This window comes from Erithacus rubecula (genome assembly GCF_903797595.1).
Source record: "Erithacus rubecula genome assembly, chromosome: 10".
Lineage (NCBI taxonomy): Eukaryota > Metazoa > Chordata > Aves > Passeriformes > Muscicapidae > Erithacus > Erithacus rubecula.
This window is the reverse complement of record NC_136662.1, coordinates 5914773-5937927: the sequence shown is the minus strand read 5'-3', so window position 1 is coordinate 5937927 and position 23155 is coordinate 5914773. Positions and strand designations below refer to the sequence as shown.

Sequence of the window (23155 nt, the reverse complement as noted above, 5' to 3'; positions counted from 1 at the left end):
AAAAAGTTTTGAATGTGCTTATTATCATAGTTCCTGCTAATCATCTAATACAAGAATAAATGTGAGTGGCATTGATCTGCAGTAATCCCTTAAGGGGCCACCCAAAATGAATTATGAATTGATCATTAATTGAAAAGATGAGTTAAACTCTTGGATACTGAGTGTGTGTGCTCTGTTATACAACTCCTGGAATAATCATCTGGGGGTTGTTGTTGTGTCTGGGATGTTTCACCACTGTGGGCACATGTAAGCTGAAGTGCAGAAGGAAATGCTTTCATGGACTTTCCACTCTGATGCCTCCTTATTGTGGATTCAGTTTGTGTGGGAGCAATGTTTGTGATTTAGTTACTTGGCTACATCTGAAAATTGACTGCATGAGTTACAGTTAAATTTTGCCTCTACATTCCAAAACCCCCTTTGACCTGGGAGCATTTTTGGCACACAGATCACAATTGTTAAGGCTGGAAAATACCTTTAAGATCATTGAGTCCAGCAGTTAACTTACATTTTCAAATATCTATTTCATTACAAGATTTCTTTGTATCAAATGTTTGTTTCATGGCATTACATGTCAATGTGATTTTTATTACATATTTGTAATTGTCTGTTTCATTACAAGATTTCTTCCAAGCTTCTCCATCACATTTCATGCATTTGTTTCTTTTTTGACAAAGCAACCCTTTGCTGCTGAGGTTTATGAGGTAGTTAAATAGGATTATCCCTGTTTTAAAAGAGGAAAATTGAGGCATAAAAATTTATTTGCCCATGATCTTATGAGAAGTCTGAGCTCCAGGAGAAACACCAAGTTTGTCCAAGTTATTTTCAAGCCAATGTTCTACCTGTAGGCCACTTCTGTCTCTTTCCTGGTATTTTCCATGATCCTTAGGAAATGTTTCTGAGCATGTTTTTTGGCAGCCAATGTATGTTTGCAGTATGAGAAGCAATAATTTTCTAAAAGGAATCATGGAGTAATATTGTAATAGGAAAAAGGCAGTAGTGTGGATGCACACAATTTGTGTAGAATATTTACATTTCATGTCTCTTAACAGGCCAGGTTGTGTCCACTATCCTAAGAGAAATATGTGCTTTTGTGAGAACTGAAATTCATTTCACCTTCATTTTAGTAGAATTTGGAGGGGCTGCAAGTAAAATTAAAGAACCAGAAGGAAGAAAAATTTGAAGCATTTATTTTGGAGTTTTCAATCCCTGATTAACAGATGAAAAAAGACACACTGAGACACAGCTCTAGTACCCTTTGATAACAGAATTGCAATGTCTTTACTGTACAGGCTTAGTTGCTTTATCTGCATCATCTTTCTGCAGCCAAAGGAGAAGCTGTTATCCATGTGGTGTCCAGGACAGGAGTTACATTTATCCCAGGAGCCATTTCTGTCCATAATCCTACTGCTGATTATCAAGGCTGGAGTTTCCAGTGCAAATAGAAATTGTCCTTGGATGGGCTGGTCCAGAGCAATGATAAATGTCATTGGTTCACTATTGAACTTCAAAGGGAAGCAGTGAAAAAAATCATTGCAGTGTTTGTCAGAAGGAAAATGAATATATCTAACATATGTACAACGTCCCCTTCAGCCGTGTCTGAGGATGGAGGAGTGGCTTTGCTCTCTTCTAGATCAGCCTTTCCATGGGTGGTGGCTGCACCATGTTCCACATCTCCACCCTGGAGCCTTCCTTCTCCTGGTGGCTGGGGCTGTAGGTGCCCTGCGTGGCCCTTTTGTTGGCAGTGACAGCAGAGGCCACCAAGGCCACGGAGAGCAGCAGCAGCAGGGCCAGAGTCACCGAGCCGATGGCCGTGAACACGCTGGAGACCAGGTCAGCAGCCAGCTGCAGGAGAAAAACTGCACTGAAACTGCTGCAGGGGAGAAACTGCACTGAAACTGCTGCAGGGGAGAAACTGCACTGAAACTGCTGCAGGGGGAAAACTGCACTGAAACTGCTGCAGGGGAAAAACTGCACTGAAACTGCTGCAGGGGAGAAACTGCACTGAAACTGCTGCAGGGGAAAAACTGCACTGAAACTGCTGCAGGGGGAAAAACTGCACTGAAACTGCTGCAGGGGGAAAAACTGCACTGAAACTGCTGCAGGGAGAAAAACTGCACTGAAACTGCTGCAGGGGAAAAACTGCACTGAAACTGCTGCAGGGGGAAAAACTGCACTGAAACTGCTGCAGGGGAAAAACTGCACTGAAACTGCTGCAGGGAGAAAAACTGCACTGAAACTGCTGCAGGGAGAAAAACTGCACTGAAACTGCTGCAGGGGAAAAACTGCACTGAAACTGCTGCAGGGAGAAAAACTGCACTGAAACTGCTGCAGGGGAAAAACTGCACTGAAACTGCTGCAAGGGAGAAAAACTGCACTGAAACTGCTGCAGGGAGAAAAACTGCACTGAAACTGCTGCAGAGGAGAAACTGCACTGAAACTGCTGCAGGGGAGAAACTGCACTGAAACTGCTGCAGGGAGAAAAACTGCAGTGAAACTGCTGCAGGGGAGAAACTGCACTGAAACTGCTGCAGGGGGAAAAACTGCACTGAAACTGCTGCAGGGGAGAAACTGCACTGAAACTGCTGCAGGGGGAAAAACTGCACTGAAACTGCTGCAGGGGAGAAACTGCACTGAAACTGCTGCAGGGGGAAAACTGCACTGAAACTGCTGCAGGGAGAAAAACTGCACTGAAACTGCTGCAGGGGAGAAACTGCACTGAAACTGCTGCAGGGGAAAAACTGCACTGAAACTGCTGCAGGGGGAAAAACTACAGTGAAATTGCTGCAGGGGAGAAACGGCATTGAAACTGCTGCAGGGGGAAAAACTGCACTGAAACTGCTGCAGGGGAGAAACTGCACTGAAACTGCTGCAGGGGAGAAACTGCACTGAAACTGCTGCAGGGGAAAAACTGCAGTGAAACTGCTGCAGGGGAGAAACTGCACTGAAACTGCTGCAGGGGGAAAACTGCACTGAAACTGCTGCAGGGAGAAAAACTGCACTGAAACTGCTGCAGGGGAGAAACTGCACTGAAACTGCTGCAGGGGAAAAACTGCACTGAAACTGCTGCAGGGGGAAAAACTACAGTGAAATTGCTGCAGGGGAGAAACGGCATTGAAACTGCTGCAGGGGGAAAAACTGCACTGAAACTGCTGCAGGGGAGAAACTGCACTGAAACTGCTGCAGGGGGAAAAGCTGCACTGAAACTGCTGCAGGGAGAAACTGCACTGAAACTGCTGCAGGGGGAAAAACTGCACTGAAACTGCTGCAAGGGAGAAAAACTGCACTGAAACTGCTGCAAGGGAGAAACTGCACTGAAACTGCTGCAGGGGAAAAACTGCACTGAAACTGCTGCAGGGGAAAAACTGCACTGAAATGGCTGCAGGGGGAAAAACTGCACTGAAACTGCTGCAGGGGAAAAAACTGCACTGAAACTGCTGCAGGGGAGAAACTGCACTGAAACTGCTGCAAGGGAGAAACTGCAGTGAAACTGCTGCACGGGGGAAAAACTGCACTGAAACTGCTGCAGGGGAGAAACTGCACTGAAACTGCTGCAGGGGAGAAACTGCACTGAAACTGCTGCAGGGAGAAAAACTGCACTGAAACTGCTGCAGGGGAGAAACTGCACTGAAACTGCTGCAGGGGAGAAACTGCACTGAAACTGCTGCAGGGAGAAACTGCACTGAAACTGCTGCAGGGGAGAAACTGCAGTGAAACTGCTGCAGGGGGAAAACTGCACTGAAACTGCTGCAGGGGAGAAACTGCAGTGAAACTGGAAATAACTGCAATGAAATTCTGCCAGGAGCAGACTGAGACACACTGGGGCTACCCCAGGAGAAAAACAGAAAAATCCCATTCTATGTACAGGGCTCTACATGGGTGAGTTGCTGCTCAAGCACCATTTATTGTGGGGAACTACATGAACCCCTCCAGTTTGTTCTATGGACTCCTCAGAATAAGACTGGATGCTCAGAGCTCAAGACAGATGGACTTCATGCAAGGATTCATTTCTTTTGACAACTTCCTTACCTTGAAAATAACCTGCAATTTAATATGTCTAATATGGGCTGAAGTAGTAATTCTGCAATTATTTAATCACTTCAATAAAAATTAATCATTCCTAGTTTGCTTGTGAACACACTATTGCTGGTCTTTGCTACTGCAAGTTAAACATGAGCTAATTTAAACTTATATTGAGTTACATTTATCTTTATCTTGCTGAAGGAGTGAAATTTATATGAATATTTATATATATATATGTATAAATTTTTTGCTTACATTCAATATTGTAAAATGTAGTATTTCTACAAACATTCCTACCAGTAAAATTTCTTACCAGCACGTTTGCATGAAAATAAGCATGTAGAGGCTGCACAAGAGAGCATAATCGGTATATTTTCACAAGTAAGTTTTAAAATATTCATGCAGCTCTTCCACATACAGAGTCCATAGGTTCATCTGCAGAAACATAAGCACTACTGTACAGGATGAATGTAAGGATGCTCTGATTTTGTTGTTGTTGTTGGTTTTTTCAGTTTTCATGTGGCAGTGGGAAATGTAATAATGTCAGAAGGCAGAGTGCACATAAACCAATCTGTCAGCTGGAAAGCTTCAGACCAGAGAAATGTTGTGGTTGGTAGATGAACGTTTTGTACACATCTGTGTATGCACTTTCATGTGAAAAAAAATGCTTATGGTGAGGAGAGCAATGAAGTGATGTGGTTAGTGTGGAAAAGTGGTCACTGTGGACAGAATGACCCTAGCAGGAACTGAACTTCTGGGCAGATTCTGCCATCCATCATCTTTTGATTTGTATTGCAAGTGGCAGCTGAACTGCCCGAGATGAGCACGTGCTTGAGGCTGAACTTTCAAATCCCCAACTCCTTAGAAAGAGAAAGCAGCAGGTCAGAGCCTGTTTCCCAGCTAGATCTCCCTGTTGCAGGATATTTTAGTGAGCTGCTTACTGGTCATTTCTCAGGAAGGGCAATCCCAGTGCAGAGCAGGAGGATGATTTTGCACTCTGCAGGGGGTGCACTGGAGGTGGGTGCTCTGAGTGCATCCCCTGCACTCCTGCCTTTGCCAGAGAGCAGCAATGCCAGAGGGGAAGCATTAGAACAATCCTCCTCTCTCCAATTCCACACTGATGTAAAAGGTCCTGCTCTAATAGTAAAAGCAAGTTTGGCTCAGGGATTCTCTCCAGGGGATAAATGATTGACTAGGATATTTTCCTCTGTCCTTGATGGCTAAATATATGGTCCCTGTGATATTAAATACATTTTTCCCAATAAAAATAATATAATGCAGGTGTCAGACCAAATGACTACTGCTCTAAAACAAGGTGCAATGAAGCATGTTGGTCTATTAAATTGTATTGGATTGGGAAGATTATTTTATCTTTGGATGGTGTTACAGACATATTTGAGATCCTAGTATTGCTCTGTACTCTGTTGGACTATATGACCCTTGTTCCTCTTGTCTCAGAGGCAGAAGACTTTTAATGGAATTTTTGTTCTCAGAAGCTCTCCTTTATTTTCATTGCCTGCTCTGGGAAAATAAAGACTAAGACAGTCCAGGTTAACTCTGATCCTAGGGTTGAGCAGGCCATTTGCAAGAGAAATTCACTACCACAGGCAAATGGATGGTATGGCCTCACCTCTGGTATGTGAAATTTCTGAATTCAGTCTCCAGTTTTCCAGCCCATACTCTTTCCATTCCTGTTGCCAGCATGTCTCTCATTATCTTTTCATTTATGATAACCTTCAAATTAATTTGATTTCTTGAAGAAGAACTTTTTAGAAAGAATTGAGGTGAAGGAAAAGCTTGTAACTTGCTGAAATGTAGTCACACATCTAAATGTCATTCTCAAATTAAACTCATCCTAACAGGGATGTTTTAATTTTGCAATAGTTACTTCTTAGAGAAACCTTACCCACCCTGAGCCAAGATGTAAAAGAAGTTACCCCACTGATTAATACCTGGAGAGCTGGGGGTTTGCCATGATCAGATACATTAGCTAACTTTATTGCTATGTCTGTATTGCTTCTAATTTCTAAATGTGAAAAAAGGCCCTTACTTCATCTTGTGAGGTGAATTCTATTGATCAAAACCCCCTGATGTTCCAGTGCTGTGCTCTGGTTTATCAGCCCCCAGCTCCCTGCTGAAGTTTCCAATATGAGGCACCCCCTTAGCAGTTGCACTGAACTGGTAACAAGAGCTGCCAGAAGGCTCTGCAGTCTGGTCCCATCAGAATCAACTGCTTCTTTAGTCATTAATAGCTGAATTGTTAAATTAATTTGGAAAATCAGCTGGCTGATCTGGAAAAAAAACTATGAAAAGCTCTGTCCCCTGTCATCTCAGTCTGTTCACTGCATGTTTGGTGCTGATGATAGACTGAAATAATTGTAACTGGTGATTCCAAAAATAAAAGGATTGAGCAGCATTTTTAGTAACATTGGTGCTGCTGAAACAGGGGAAGAGGTTTTGTGTCACTGACCACGCTGTGTACATTGCAGAATGGAAGGGAGGGGTCACTGCAAGTGCAGTTTGAAGTGGAAGGTCCTGTGTCAGTGCTTCAGGGTTTTCTGGCAGGTGATTCCACCATGGGAGGGTCTGGGCTGTGAATCTGGGATGTTTCAAAGTGCCCTGGGGCTGCTCTGGTGTGTGGCTGCTCCTCTCAGAGCCCTGGCTGTGGGTCTGGGGCATCCTGGGTGACTAGAGCAGCACACTCTAATGTCACTTTTCAGCTTCATGTCACAATTCCCTTCCCCAATTAACTGGTTAAGACCTGGCCTTGCTCTGAGTTCTTGGGAGGTGGCCATAAACAGATTTTTGGTGTGTTTGTTGCAGAGTGCCAAGCAAGAGGTGTTCTTTGCCTAGAGCTTCAAAAGCAGAAGAGGAAAGCTCTGGGAAGGAATGGACAGAGCAAGACAAACTTCATTTTGTCTTGGCACAAAACAAGCACCACAGGACACCTGGAAGCTTGTGAAGAGAAACAGGTTCCTGATTTTTTTTTGCTGAAAACCTTTGTTATTAGGGAAGTTTAAGAGACACCTCTCATCCCCTTCCATCTTGATTATCTCAGAAATAATTCTTACTAGTAAATAACACGGGGTGATCACAGCTATTTGTGAACATCAGACTGCTTATGAATAACTAAATATATGCAAGGGAAGTGAAGCAAGGTTAATTAACTGACTGGGCAATACCTTGGAGATTCTCATTACAGTCTGAGGCTGCACTGAAACACCTCCTGAGGCCAACCTGAATTACCTTATGAGCCTCTTTAGGAGGTATTTGGTCAAAGAACACATTTCAGAGCTCCTAAGATAGAGGAGCTGCCAGTAACAGCTGCATCCTTGGTGGTAATGGATGCTGATGGGAAGATGACACCAACAAAATGAGGTTTGCTACCATTGCAAAGCTATCTGTTATTTTTTAGGATGTTCTATTTATATACCTTTGGATGTCAGCTGGAGCAAGGCAAGTTTATTTTGGCAAAATTTTTTAAAAAGGAAAGACAAAACCATGTTTGAATTTCATTTTCATGTAGAGGATGGTTTCATCTGCAAAGACAGGAGAAAATGCAGGCAAAAAAATCTTTGTCTTTTTCTAAAATCAAGTCTTGTGGCTTTTTACTAGTGGTTTCACATCAAAATTGATTATTTTTTAGGGTTATTTTGATTAAGTTTAAATTATTTAGAATATTTAGATTGCATAAAATAAGCCATTGAACAGAGTGACATTTCACTATAGCTCTGGGTTTTGCTTTTCATTTGGTTATGGTAAGAAAAGTGAATTCTGTCAGGTGGAGGAGCAGAAAGCAGGAGTTTGGAACATGTAGCAAGGATTTTCTCTAGGTTTGCTTCTTTTATGAGTAAGAAAAGGGACTGTTTATAGGGCCAGATTCAGCTGTGGACACCACTTGAACACCTGAAGAAGAATGAGACTCTGAGTCCTGTCCTGTGGATATTGCTGAAGAAAAGACTTAGGTGATTAATCTGATGTGTGCAGAATATCCACAGTATTTAGGCAGTTCAAGAAAGACTTTAGGTAATCTTTTAGATTTCTTTTTTGGTTTTCTTGTGGGTGCTATTGTCTGAATATTTTCTTGAAATGCCTCTGAAGAAATTATGTTCACTACAACCTCTTTATAGTATGTTTCTCACATAATGTAGTTTGAATAGCTTGTCTTAGTTGACACCTGACAGTTTTATTTGATTTAGTCCTGAAAAATGTCAACTTCTAGTTTTCTGACAGTTCTTGAAATCAAGGAGAAAGCACAGAGTGAATTCATGTTAGCTGCTATAATGATAAATTGGTCATCTGGCTTGACCAGTTGTAGATCAGAAAAATGCAATCTTTACTATGAAGGAAGAATTATCTGTGGCAGTCTGTGAGAAAACGAAGAAGATGAAGATGATTGAAGTCTAGGATTCAGCTGAGCTTGCAGAGAAAGCACCTCATTAAGAAATTCTGACAGCCTCCCTCCTGGCACGTGAAGTTGCACTGTTGTGACACTACAGAAGTTAATGAGGAAGTTTGTTCTAATTATAGAGGAGCAAGAAATTGGAGATTGGAGATGGAGCTTTCTGAAACATTGCAACTAAATTGTTGAAAAGCAGACTTGAGTGAAACAGGGGTGCTGTTCACATTTGATCACCCAGAGCAGCTCCCTCCCCACACTGGGCTGCAGGACCATTCCCAGACCACTTTAAACAGTTTTCTGTTTAAATCAGAGCAGTTTGCCCCCTTCCCAGTGCCTCAATATGTGGCAGGGTGTGGCTTAGGTCGCCTTCTATTGGCAGCATTGGCTTTTTGGCCAAGAAGCTTTTCCAGCTCAAAAGGCTCACTTTCAGGAATTAACCTTTAGAGAACAGGCTACCTATAGTAACTATAATTTCTTTAACTACCTGTGGTATTGATATTTGGTTTATATTAACTGTTTAATTCAAGCAGTCCAGACATGCAAACAGAGGAGTTTAGTATATCTGGATGGTTTTAGGCAAAAGGAACAATAGTCCTGGTTTTGGCCACCATACTATGCATGAGCTCAGCCATGGTCCCAAAGGAGCCAGAAGTACATAAGCAGCCCCTTAAAATCTGCATCAGATGTTTTGCTGGATCAGTATCTCACAGACTGTTGAATGCCTTTTAGGCAGCAGAGTGCTGGTTGCACAGAGAGAAGTGATTTGGGCTGCAGTTTGGGAGGGCAGCTCTCATTAAGCTGTGAGCTTTGAGAAGGCTCCTCGATTGTCCTTCTGCAGCAACTGCCAGTGCTAATTTTGTAAGTGCTCCAGCTCTTTTTAAGATCATCTGAGTGGTGCAGCACAGATTAAATGTGCAGTTCCAATGTGTTGTTATGAGATGCCTTTTAAAATTCTATCGACAGCCTCTGGTGTAGGAACTTCACCATCTGCTGCAATCTGAAAGGATAAGAGGGAAAAATCTATAGCTGGTGCAAATCCAGGCAAACCATGCTGAGGAGGAGTTTGTCCCATAGCTGCTATATCACAGGCTAGACAAATGTTTTAGTAAAGGTGTCAGTCTCTGGGGTGCAACATCCTTTTCCAGTTTGGGAAATGCTTTGGGGCATCATACAGAATTATTTTTGTGCATGGCTGCCACCACAGTGTATCAGGTGGTGTTTCTTCACAGGGGATCAGTGCTTTGCAGCTCTCAGACAGCAGAATCTGTGTGAGTACATCTTGGTGGTGGATAAAAGACTCACCAGGCAAGCATCTTGCAGGAAGAAATGGGAGATATTTAAACTCAAGACTATCAGTGAAAACACTGACTTTCTGGTTTCCCCTGCACATGGCCAGGTTGAGCTTACTGCAGCCCTGTAGCTGCCACAGTAGAAATGGCACCTGAAGAGGGATTTGGCATTTTGGCCTTTTGAGGAAGTCTGATGTTATAGGAGAGTGAGGTGGGTGTGAAGGGGTCAGTAGGTTAAACCCCAAAGAGGGGAAGAGTAAGAGAAGATGCTACAGTGCTGAAGATGAGGGCAGGACAGTTTCCAAGGAAAAGAGATGTGTGAGGTTCAGTAGATAGAGTTGAAATAGTTAAAATGATAAGGAAGAAGAATGATTTCAAAACTGCCTTCTTCATTGGTTGCACAGATGTTGGTCAGACCAGCATGTGCAGGATGATGTTGTGACGCTCAAGATGGGGCTGATGGCAATGATATTTGGAGAAGAGAATGGGGTAATATAGGCTAAGTTAAGGAAGCAACTAAATCATTCCTATGGCAAACTTCTGCTTTCCTTAGTTTTGCCATGTATATTTTATCAGTCATTCCAGATTTCCATCTCTTCAGCACAAGGAAAAAATGAAACGAGAGATTTTGCTGAGGTATTTGCCATGTGGAAGCCCTGTCTGGATGAACACCTGCTTGTTGTTTCTCCTCACTAAAGTGTTTCCTTGCTCATTGTTTTCACCAGACATGATCTGCCTGTATCAGGAATTATCAGTCTCAATAAACTTTAATGGACCTGCACACCGTGGAATTTCTCTAATCTACACTTTCCAGCACATGACAGTTGAGGTTAAAGATCTCTTTCTCAGTCAGTGATGTTAGTGGTGGGTGTTCTTTTATTTTTGTAGTCAGGTCTTTGCTGGGTCGGTGGGACTGCTCTCAGAGCCCAGCATCACCAAGGGTGCAGTGGGCTGTGGTCCCTGCCTGTGACCATGGGCAGCAGGCTCTGCTCCTCTTGCCCCAGGTCCTGGCTCTGCTGTGCAGGTGCAGAAACTGCCTGTCCCTGCTTTCTGTGGGAATGAGAAACTGCACAATGAGCAGGTGGGTCAGCTGTGCATGGCACAGTCACAATTCCTGCCCAGTTTTATTACAGCCAGGCTTCTCCATCCCTCCTTCTCCGCTAATAAACGAAGCCAACGATCTCAAAACTGTTCCATGAAATTCCTCTGTGTTCTTGGTGCTGAGCTCCTGCAAACCAGCCATGTGCTGCTGCCTCCCATTAATAGGATGCTGTCAAGTGGTGATGAAGTAAGGAGCGCTGTGCCTGCTTCACACTGTCAGACAGCAAGGTATCGAGTCAGCAGCGAGCCTTTGCTGGGAGCAGCACTTCGATTGCAGCCATCTCCTGCTTCCAACTGTAAATATTAATAGTTCCAGATAGACCTTTGGTGGCTGCACAGCTCCTGCCTTAGCACACTCTGTGACACGGGCGCGTTACTTCGCTAATTATATTCCTCAAGAAAATTCCAGCGTGTTTTTATCCCACTGGCTGATTTTTTTTTTTTTTTTTTGTTTCGAGTAGGAAGTTGATTTGACACAACAAAAATCATTATGGTTTAGCTCAGGAGAGACTTTGGAAGAGGTGCAAGTAGCTAAAGTGTAAAAAAAAAAATTCTAAAAACTGCTGTATTAATAATTATTCATACTTGATTAGACTTTTTTATTTGTTAGCAGAGTTATTTTTTATCTTTTTTTTTTTAATTTATTTTAAGTATTCTTTCATTTTCTTGATAGAATTCTGTGAGTGTGTGTCTACCTCTGAATCTCACCACGGTCCTCAGGGATTCTTGGATTAAGTACTGCATACCTAATATAACATCTATCATTGTATCAATGTGTTAATATAATTGTATTAATATTGCTGTTATTCAACAGGTTTGCATCTGAATGTGAGCTGGGTGAAGCCAACGTTGATAATTGCTTTTTGGGTATCTGCTGAAGATGCAAATGTTTTAGAAAGTCTCTTTCTGTATTACAGCCAGCACAGCACATGAGAGAAAGGTCTCTGAAAATACAGTAGAAATTTCTTTTAACTTTCTATTCCATGCTTTTACCTTACTGCCACCTAAAGATAGCTAACAGAAAATACATTGTTCTTCAGATTAGAGAGTTTTACCCTGATATGCTGGGAAGGAATGGCAACCCTATCAATGTCTTTCTTTTAAGAATAATTCCTATACTTTCATATTTTCTTCATGATCATCCTTCTTGGAAATAAAAAAAAAATCTGGTGACCCAGCTCACTGAATTTACTTCTGGTCCTCCAAGGCAAGGTGTCCTGACTCTGAGGCAACTCACCCAGGTCTGTTTGACTCAGATGATTAACTCAGATCTCCTCAATACAGGCTGAAAGCAGCATTTTCTACAGTGCAGGAGCTCAGGGCACCTTTGTCTGTAGGTGTGAGGCATTTCTGGCACCTGTCTCAGATTTGAGTGTCTGCTGTCTCACAGGCAGCCTGAGTGGCTCCTCCTCAGCACCATCCTTGATGCCTTATCTCTTACACACCATTCCAGTTTGGAGAGTGCCTTAAAGCAGCTTTGGCCAGAGAGGGGGACTGAGGCATGAATTAGAAACACAGTTAGCCCATGACCATAGTGGAAATGGTGATGGACTCTGTTCCCTCTGCCTAAACTCTGCCTGTCAGTCAGAGCAGGGCAGCACAGCCCAGCTCCAGCAGTGGCTCAGGGTGTGCCCTGCAGGCTCTGCCTTGTGGAATTTGTGCAGTTCCTGGTGCAGTGATGCAGCAAGCCCTGAGCAAGAGAACTTGGCCTGACAGCTGCTCTTTCATGGAGCTGTTGCCACCAGATATTTTTACAGTATGATATATTTTTTTTAGAGTGAAGTATGGCATTCTCTGTTGTTTAAACTGCAATATTGCATTTTAACTGGTAATAAATCCCTCATATGTGCCTGCTATGGGTTTACAGTCTACACTTAGGCCAAACTCACATTTCCACCTCAACTGACCTGTTGTTATTTATTGGCTGAGCAGCAGGACAGGTGCTCCTTCCCAGGAACCCAGGCAGTGACTCCTCTCAGGAAAATACCCTTGAGCACAGTCCTCACTCCTCTCTTCCTGAGGCTCTTCCCCTGCCCTGTGGGACTGTTACAGATTCAAGCCTCCTTTGGTTTTATGTATTTTCAGATATTGGAAGGATCTGGCTCCACCAGCCTCACCACTGGTAACTGCCTCAAACCAGTGATGACCCATCTGTTAAAGCACCTGGCTGTGGTTGTGCTGCAGTGCTTGGAGGTTGTTCACCCTCTGTCACAAAGTTCCACTCTGAAGTCTCTCAGACCTGACATTTTGCTTGCTGTCTATCTATATTTTTCATACCACAAATAAGGCATTTAATTCAATTAAAGTGATTTCCAAAATGCTTTTTTGTATGGCTCTGAGTTACTCTTCTGGTTGATACTTGCATCTCTGCTTAAAATATTCCCAAATTTATATGTATTAGCAAAGTAATCAGAAAATCAGGCAAGTTATATATATTTTGCCAGAAGTTTCATACATTAGTGTTTTCTCCTGAAAGAATACTTCTGCTTCCTCCTTTGTAAGTAGTTTTAGGAGAGGATAAGAAGAAATGATCCAAAGTTAGAAATCTTTGACTCAAAACTTTCTGGAAGTGAAATAAGTTGTTTCAGGTCTCTGAGTCCAGGCCAGTTGCAGTCTGAGCAGCCTGAGTGCTCCTCCAAGGCAGAGTGAGTAGCTGATACTGAATGAAGATTCAGCTTTCCTGAATACTCCATCTAGAGAACTTCAGTGTTTTGGAGATCATTGGTTAGCAGCAGGTTCTACCAATAATGCTTTAAGAGTTTTAAAGTGTTTAAAGCATCCTGGGGTGGACTGTGCTCTCTCTCTCTGTCCAGTTCCTGGTGAAGAACAAGATAACAACACTTGGGCACCTTACAGAGGTGGCCCAAGAATTCACTTGAATTAATGGAGTGATTTTTCCTGTATTCAGATACAGCCCCAAGTGGTCAGTGCTGTCCCCATCTGACTTTTACAAATCCATTTAATTTATGATTTTCCTTATTTGTGTAATTTCACTTCCCTCAGTATCACTTTGTACCTCCAGGATCTCCTTCAGAACCACCTTTTTGGTGGTTTCCAGAAATGGCAGCACAGGCAGCACTGACTCATCTTTCCCCAGGCTGTAGAACCCACAGCTATCACTGGGGTTCCACTGACAGCATCAACTACTGAAAGCACAGGGGAAAATTTGGGTGGGATAGGAACTTCCAAACCTGTAGAAAGTGATAGAAGACACCACTTTATTACTGGCATTAGGTCTACCTTGACCAAGTGTTTTCTTTCAGCCTGAATCAGGTTTGTATTTAATTAAAGGAAACAATAAAACAAAATAAGAAAGGACCAAGCGCAATTTTCCATGAGCACAGTGTCCTCCTGATTCTCGTGTGCAATATTCTGATTAGCTCACAAAATGGTAGCATTTGGGATAAAAAAAGGAACAGTGACATCCCTGTATAAACTCTGTGCCTGTGCTGCCATTTCACTGGGGGATTAGAGTGAGCCTAGATAAAACAGACACATGCATTAGCATTGGTGAATACAAAGGGAAATTAGCCTTGCAGAAGAGGTGGTGTTGCCAGGCCCTCCCAGAGCTTACTCTCTAGTTTGTCATTGATTTTAATTGGGAGCAGGTTTGGGTTTTTCTTTGGAGTTTATTTTGGCTTGGGTTGGGAGGTTTTTTGGGGGTGTTGGGGTTTTTGCGCGTGTGTTTTTTGTTGTGTGTTGTTGGGTGTTTCTTGGTTGGCTGGTTGTGGTTTTTTGTTGTGTTTTTTTGTTGGTGCTGTTCCAAGATTATCAGCTCCCAGGTGTCAGCCAGGCTGTGCTCACACTGTGCATCCTGTTCCTGCAGAACTGCTACAAAACCAACAGGGGAGAAAAGATCTTGTTACAGGGAGCTGGGGGAAACAACCACAACTTTAATTCACCCACAAGTGCTTAATGCTTGGAGAAGAGGGAACAGAGGGTCCTGTCCATTGGAGGTAAGAGGACAGCTTGTGATGTTACCTGTGCTTCCCCAGACAGAGAAGTATTTCCATTTATTTCTGTAATGGATAAATTAAACCCCAAAGTATTAATGTGTTTGAGAACCTCCAGAATCTCTATCCTACCATTTCCCAGGGACCACCAACAATCAAAGCAGTCTCCACTGGTGCAAAATTTTTTCACTCTTACTAATTACAAAGATTTGTAAATCTGCTGATTTCCTTGTCCTTTGAATTACAGCAGTATCACATTTTTTACTTCAGTGCCCTTATTTTTTTGGAAAACTGAATAATTTGTTCAACCAAATATGATTTGAATAGATTTAATGCCTGTTTTGTTTGCTGAACATTTAGATTGGTAGAATATTCAGATATCTGTGTAATAAGCTGTGCCTCTCATTTCTGTATCAAAGTAGATAAATGTTCTTGATCATTGGAAACCAAAATATTTTTCAGTTTCTCAGGAGCAGGAATTGTTTTTATTCCTTTTTAGTAGAGTAATATTCCATAAGCCTAGTAAAGTGTGTAATTTTTTACAGATGTGATTAGGAATGGAGTTTCATATCAAGAACTGAAAAAATAGAAGAGAGCATTAGGTCTCATGAAGCATATAAGAAAAAAAAAGACATAAAATTTAGTATCTGAACAATGCAGGCACAGAGTGCATGAATGTGTTATAAACTGAGCAATGACTGAAGTAAATACCCATGTGATGTGGGTCCACAGGGCAAACATCAGAAGGTGAGGATAGAGAAGACAATGCCATTGCAACAGAAAGGATGGTGTACAGACAAAATGTGTTAGTTTGAATGCTGAAGTGTTATGGGAACACTGTGCTTGAGCTGATTCCTGTACTGCAGAGTGTTATGCTGTCATATGTCATCTGGGCTCCCTTTTCTGCTTATATTTACCATGCACATTAAATATTCAGCTGCTTTGCACTGAGGCATGCAGTAATCCCGGCCTTGTGAAGAGCTTCCTTGTGTTTCCCAGCTAGGACACATTTGATAACCTTATTGTCTTTGCATCCTAATATTTTTGTACCTTATGTTGTGACACACATTAAATATGTTTCATGCAATATCCTTTTAGAAGTTTTAGTTAAATCCTATGTTTTGAATGCAGACTAATACAAAATAGCAAAGGGTATTAAGGCATTGTTCTGCTCTGAAAAACAACTGCAAAAATGGCATTGTGATATTTCCAATGACTTTCAGAGCAGAGCTGCTCATTTTATAAATCTAAGGATGTTTCTTCTTACCCCACATTCGACCTGGCACTGGAATAAAGCTGAGCCCTCTCTGGCTCCTACCATCAGTGGTAACAATTCTGCCATGGTGAGTAATCTGCAACCACACAAATGATGTGAAAACAAATCAACTCCAGCCTTTTCCCAGCTCAGTTATGCTGATTCTGAAAGTTTACTTCAGTCATTGAAATCATCTTATTTCAACAGCCTGCCATCAGCCTGTGACAAGTTTACCTGTGCTGTGCAAACAGTTGCCTGACGAGGGTTTTCTCAAACCTGGGAAGGCACTACAGGAGTAAATCAGAAGAGATAAATTTACTCTACAGAGAGTAAATCAGAAGAGATAAATTCACTCTACAGAGAGTAAATCAGAAGTGCCAGGAAATGCCCTTTATGCTGCCAGCAGCAGCCTTGCAGGGTGTGAGTTACACAGCCCAGGGTGTTTATTTCCTTCTCTTCCTTCCCTTCCCTGGGGCACCCACAGCTCCTTGAGGATGAGCAGCAGGTGAGTGAAACTCACTGAAACTCAGGCTGGCTGCACTTTTCAGGTTTAGCTGACTTACCCAGCTAACAAGTAAACTTGTTCATTTACCACACTGCTGAGGCTGGCAGCTGAAATGCCTTAACATATATTTAATATGACTTTTTATTAATTTTTTTTTTAATTATGTTTTATTTTTATTCAGCTATTGCTCTCAAGGTCTTCTCTTGGGAAGTCTAGCAAGGTCTAGCTTATAGAGAGGCTGAAATATGTATATAGGAGCAGAAATACCAGATATTGGGGTAGAATTTTTCAGTTTGAAGGTTCCAACATAGCTACACTAATTTTCCAATTTTCCTGTTTTTTCCAATGTTTCTACCCTAATCTCACAGATTAAAAAAATCTAAAATATGAACATGTCCTAACCATTCACAGTAGGAAAGAGCATAAATCCAGGACAAGAATAAATCTATACTGATGGTGAAGAGAACAAAGTGCTTTCAAAGTTTTGCAATCTCCAGACAGAAACTGATGGGAGTGCTGGCTTAGAACTGGTGCAGAGTGGAAACTTCACCTGCATGGGTTGTAATTGCCATTAGATCACTCTACAGGCCTTATAAACAAAATGCTGTTGATGTTTTTGTGTGCGAAGTACAAGTTAGAGGTGTGCAAGAGCAAGACAGGCAGGTAAAGCCACAGTGAGACTGGGGGAAAACAGTCTGGTTGTTACATTCCTGATGTCCATGTCTTTTAGTCAAATGATAATTAGCCATTAATAGCCTCATAAGTATGAATATGTAAATAGCTATGGAATGCATTATTCATGAATCACCAGGCATTAATTATTGTAATTAAGTATCATTTGCTACGTTCATATTACTAACCCTTCCAGTTAATGAATACATTAGCTAATCACTGTAGAGCAGATTCAATCAAAATTCCCTGTGTCTGTGCTATGGAAGCCTGAGAGAGTTTTATTGAATTTAGATTCAATATTGAACATATCCAACATGCTTATCAGTGTATTTTTAATGACATGAAGTGTGAATCATAACCTGCAGTGCATGATGCTTGTCCTTGTGCCCAGGAGGATGGAATGGTACCAGCTGGAAGAGAGCAGGGAAGCAGCAGCTCTGTGAACCAAGGAGAACTTTAACTCTGGGACATGAAATCCACCTCCACTTTGAAGACTCATGTATATTCACATGTACAATAGGAGAGGGGGTGTGTTTAGTGACAGAGTGCTGTCCCAAAGGTGCTGCTGGTGACAATGTTCAAGGAGCAGTTTCAAAGCTCAGCTGGAGCTGTTTGCCAGCACCAGCAGGACACAGCCCTGGCAGGATGTGCTCCCAGTCTAATGGGGCTCTGGGCACTCCTGAAACACACAACCCAACCCTGGCTTTTGTCTTTACTCCCTGGAGATCCATTTCAACTGATAGTAATCCCAGTAAAGAAAGAAGATTTGCTGCAGCTTTTGTTTCATTGCCTTTTTAGGGTTATAGTTCTTAGAACCAGGCCTTGTGGGTTTTGAAGTAGAAATTTTGAATAATTTATAGCAAACAAGAGTTTCATTATTTTTAGGGAGAATCACTAACTCAAGATATAAATATGTAAGTTCAACTGCTGAAAGTTAATAGAAACAAGTAAAATGCCCTCTTGGCTGAACTTTTAGCTGTCAGGACAGAAAAAATATTTGCAAAGAAAGAATGAAATCTTATTTCATCACTCTTAGTTTGAAGCAGATTTTTTCCTATTTTTAGGTTCACCAATGTACTGTAGTCACATGCAGTGAGTAAATGATTATTGGATCTAGTTTCCTCAGTAATCTGGGAGTAAGGAAGTCTAAATAAGTATGCATGAAGGATATTTTCAAATTCACAAACACGTGGGCTCTTTGTGGTTAAAGCTGTCATAAGATGTGGCTGCAGACAGGGCTCAGTCAGAGCCTGGTTTTTAAGGGCCAGAATTAAGAACAATGGTCAGTCAAGGCAATCTGCCATTCCCTGGAGACACCTGCTCAGTGAAATACCCCTCGTGTATCTCCCAAACACAGAGAAGAATCTGCTTCCATTCATCCCACAGCTGATGCAAATCCCTTTGCTCTCCTTTCCAGTGTATCCATCACTGCTGTCCTCCCCCTCTTTTCAGAAATCTTAATTCTGCCTGAAGCCCAAACACTGTTACTTCTCATTATCCAGCTTTATGAATGACAGTCACTGGCATCTGAAAAACACTTTGAGTCTCAGTATCACAGAGGGATCTTTTACCAGCATGGAGCATCACATCCAAAAATCATGACCTTGCTTTTTGACTTTCTTTCATGTACATGTCTTGTATCCCTCCTCTCATTCTGAGTATGTTGAGATGATGATTTCCCAACCTCTTCTCAATGCCCAAGTTAGCAGGAGTGTGTTTTGACATTTCCTTTTTTTAAATAAATACTAATTTTCCACAAAAGTATGAACTCAGGAGGGAGTTTCTGTTCTTAATTAAAAAAAAAAATCAACTATTAAAAGATTTGAAATACAATTGCAATACTGGAGATGCATGAAGATCTTGCTATTGTATCTGAATATCAAACATGAATAGTGGTATTTCCACCATCTTGGATTCTAAAAAATCCTAACAATGGATGTTTTTACAAAAAGGTTAGTACTCAGTGTCATTATTCATCCAGCTTTTTTTAATGGTTGCTTCTATACCTGTTTCTCTTTAATTGTTTGACACCCACATCTCTTAAAAAATCTTAATCTGAATTTTTTACATTTATTTTTTGACTCTTGAAACTAGAAATATCAAGTCTGCAGGACTGCAGCTGGAGTGGTTGGGGTGGCTGAGGGGGAAGCACCTGCCTGGCTCTGCCCTTCCAGAACTCCTGGAAAACTCTGGGATGAAGCAGCCTTGGTTGGTGTGAGGTGCTCCTGTGAAGTGTTCAGAAGACATGGCACACTGAAAGCAAATGAACAGAGCCATCAGCAGGAAATGAGGAGCAGACATAGAGACAAAGGCAGAAGGTTTATTTGGTATATAAAGGTAGGAAATTTATGTACACGTGCACAATGCAGTTGAGGATACAGAAATACAAAGAGGAAGAGAGCAGCATTTCTGAGGCCAGGGGATGTCTCATGATGACAAGGCATTAGAGGAAGGAAAGAATTCAATTACAGGTGAGTGTTTTCAGTAAGAGAAAGAATGAACTGATGCCCTGCTAATAGAGTTTAGATTAGTGACTTGCATATTGTAAATTCATATAAACCCGTGTTTAATATTGCATAAAGACTCATATCAAGTGAATATTGAATAGAAAGAGCACTGGAATCTCTATACAAATGAATTCTTTTTGTTTTCACATTTTGGATATAAGTCTAATGTCAGACATACTGTTATCACATTTATTGTTTTCTATCTTTCTTCAGTTTTAAGATCATGATGAAATTTTTCCTTAGTGTGTCCTGTAGTGCATATTCTATAAAGTACATAATGTTTCAATTTAATTATGTGGAAACTGAACTAAACCCAGTGAGAAAATAAAACCAAACCAAATTTTATTATTTTCTTAATTATGGTTGTTTAAGAAAAAAAAAAAATTGTTAAAATGGTTTGAACAACTTTGATTAGTATCAGAACTTTTTTCATTTGAATTTTTAACATTTCTTATTTCTATGTCTTCAGTAAGCATTTTGAAATAGGATAGTTTTTACTTCAACTAATTCGTGATTCATTTTTCATTTTTCCTTTCAATAATACTGATAATGTTTTTAGCTATGATTAAATGAAAGCTACAGTTTGGAATTAAATTCCAAAGATGTTCCAAATACAATGTTATTATTTTAAATTTTCCCATACAAACCAAATTTTCCAAAACTCTATTTTCATTGGAATAGAAAAAATCCAAAATGCAGCCTTGTTTTGGTTGCACTGCTACATTAATTTCATCTCCAGTGCATTCCCATCTAGTGTTTATTGATTGCTTATGAAGAGGAAAAATTTTTTTTGCTAAATTTGTGAATATAGATAATATAAAATTATTTATAATTATTTTTAATAAGAGTTCAACAAAAAAATTTCCCTAATGAGTTTTCACGTATGAGAAAGCCAGCAAAGAAATTATCCTTGTGTACAATTCTCATAGGTATATTCTTAATTTTCATACTAAGGCAGATACTAGGAACAGGAATATGTGAAAGGGATGAATCATAACTTTTTTCCACAAATGTGCAAAAGTTTGTATATTTTTTTTTCCTGCACCCTAAAATAGGAGTAGGGTTTTTAACAGCACAAATGTTGCTGCATTCTGTGCTGAATGGTACTCAGGAAAAAAAAAATTTAAAAAAAACCAGACTTGGGAGCATTTAGTAAAGGTGGAATGTAAAACATAGTCTTGATTAATGTGTGATCCATATCCTTCTGTGGCAAAACAGAAACCTTAACATTGTACTCAGACACCTCAGGGTGTCCTGATGTCACTGGAGATTTCCAGAGATTGGCTTTTCCTGGATGCACCAATCCAGGTCCAGTTTCCAGGTCCAGCCCACTGTGAGTTAGGCAGGACTGATGAAGGAACAGGATCAGGTTTGAAGTGGGGGAAACTGATATCAGTGATTTCAAGGACTTCCCCAAATGATAAATGGTTCCCTCTGGAGTCAGAAACCTCCCAGTATGGGTTAATCTTCCCCATAACTCTGCTACCTGCCACACAGCTGAATAACACAACACCACCCTATACAGGCTTATTCCTTCAAATCCTCTCCCAAGGACACTATTCAAATGACTAACAGGGATGATCTATGCAAATAAAATAGTGAATATGCAAATAAATTATTTCATCATTCATAAATGGGGGTTTTGCCTTAATGAATGTTTTTTAAAAAACCCAAATCTCACTTTTTACAAATGTTTAGTATTGAACAATGAATTTCAGTTGTGTCTGCACTCTCAAAGGCAACTACAAAGATATTTTGCTATAATATTTTTGCTAAACCTCCTGGCACTCATAATTTTCAGATCCCTTTTTTTCATTCCTTTAAGGATCTATGTATGTCCAACCCCATTACCTTGCTTGTTTCTTAAGAAGGAAAAATCTCGTCTCTGTTTTTTGCCTGTTGACACTGTTCTACTAATAAATAAACAGATTTACTTAAAGTTATAGCAATCTTTAAACAAACAACAAATATGTGATTTTCAAATCTGAGATATTCATTGGGCCATTCTTGAAAGGGGAAATGTTGGTAAAGATTAAGATGGTTGCATTTTATCTCAATATAATACATTGGAGGTGTAGAGGCTACTGGAGCAGAGGATCAGGATTAGTGATATCAGTGCAGGATTGACACTAATTCAGATGGATGTAGGAGCCTCCTCAGCATGTTGTCAATTGCTAATCCAAACCATTACCTAATTATCCAGAAATATCCTGCATGATTTCACAGGTGTCAGGCCTAACTGCTAAAGGAACAGTATGATAAACCAATAAACATGGTGTGTGATGTAGAGATAGTGACTACCTGGAAGATTTAATTTAAGATTAGAATTATTGAAGGCAGTGAGTCTTTGCCACTCATTGCAGTAGGGTTTGAATGCCACCCTCAGTAATGTGACAGCTCTGTTGCCTGTTAGTTGTCCCACTGTCACCCTGGCAGTGTCCACGTGGTGAGATGCTCTGTAATATCTGCTAGCATTTGTTCTAAAACTAAATCAATTAACTAAACCAGGTCTGAAGCGATTCATAGAAAAACCATTCCAAGAAATAGAAAACAAGTTTTAAAACTCTGATATATGTATTGCTTTAGTCAAGGCATCTTCTGCTGCAGTAAAACACAAAAGTTTAAAGACTGCTCAATAGTCTTCCTGATCACCCCACTCGACTGCTGGCTCATCATCCATTCGCAGAATGAGATAGGAGAGAAGCTGAAAGAGATTCTGCCACAGGAGCAGAGAGACAAAAAAGGAGAGGTCGCTTACATCGATCTCGCAGCGGTCGCCGGCGAAGTTCACGTCGCACAGGCAGTGGAACTTGTTGATCAGGTTCTGGCACAGGCCCCCGTTCAGACACGGGTCAGAGCTGCACTCGTCAATGTCCTTCTCACACCTGCGGGGGAGATGCAAGGTCAGCTCTGAAACGAGCGGGCACTTCTCTAATTCAGACCCTTGGTGCGGGAGGGAGGGAGAGGAAGATGCTCTGGGGGGTATTTCCACACGTGTTTGTGGGTTTTTGAACTAGCCCCACTCAGATCCTGAACTTCCTCTGTGGCCTTCAAGCACAGACAGTTAAGCAGGTGATTTCATCTCTGTAAAGAACTTCATGGTTAATGGTGCTTAGCAAGGTGCAATGCAAGTTCCTATATAATTTCAGAGCCAGCTCTGCTGCAAGTCCTGCTGACAGCTTGCTTGTCCTTTTCATTGTTCCAGGAAGCTGAGGGCACAGTTTCCTTCTCATTAGTCTGGATATAAGTCCAACAAATGTGTGTTTTTCCCAGCTGAGTGCTCCTGGAAATATTCACCTGCTTTTTGTTTTGGTTTTTTTTTAACCTTTTTATTTCTTCCCTCAATTTGGAGTGCCAATAGATCCCAGCACAATTTCCTATCGAGTCTCTCTGAGATGGGCCCCAAAAAGGTAAGAATGGTGCAGGACAAGTTTCAAAAGCCTTAATTTGT

At 41.2% G+C, this 23155-nt stretch overlaps 1 protein-coding gene across 3 annotated transcripts in view; it reads right to left on the bottom strand.

The window, feature by feature from the left end:
* Nucleotides 1-1071: 1071 nt before the first annotated feature.
* Nucleotides 1072-23155, bottom strand: part of CRB1 (crumbs cell polarity complex component 1) — a 96437-nt gene continuing 74353 nt past the window's right edge. The window contains exons 11-12 of one of the 3 annotated variants that reach the window (XM_079313479.1): nt 22463-22589; nt 1072-1842 (exon numbers count right to left, since the gene is read on the bottom strand). In XM_079313479.1, coding sequence (XP_079169605.1) covers nt 1627-1842; nt 22463-22589 — 343 coding nt within the window. In that variant the 3' untranslated portion in view covers nt 1072-1626. Of the gene's footprint in view, nt 1843-12491; nt 14644-22462; nt 22590-23155 lie in introns of those variants that run through there. The other 2 variants (XM_079313477.1, XM_079313478.1) reach the window with 2 other exon arrangements.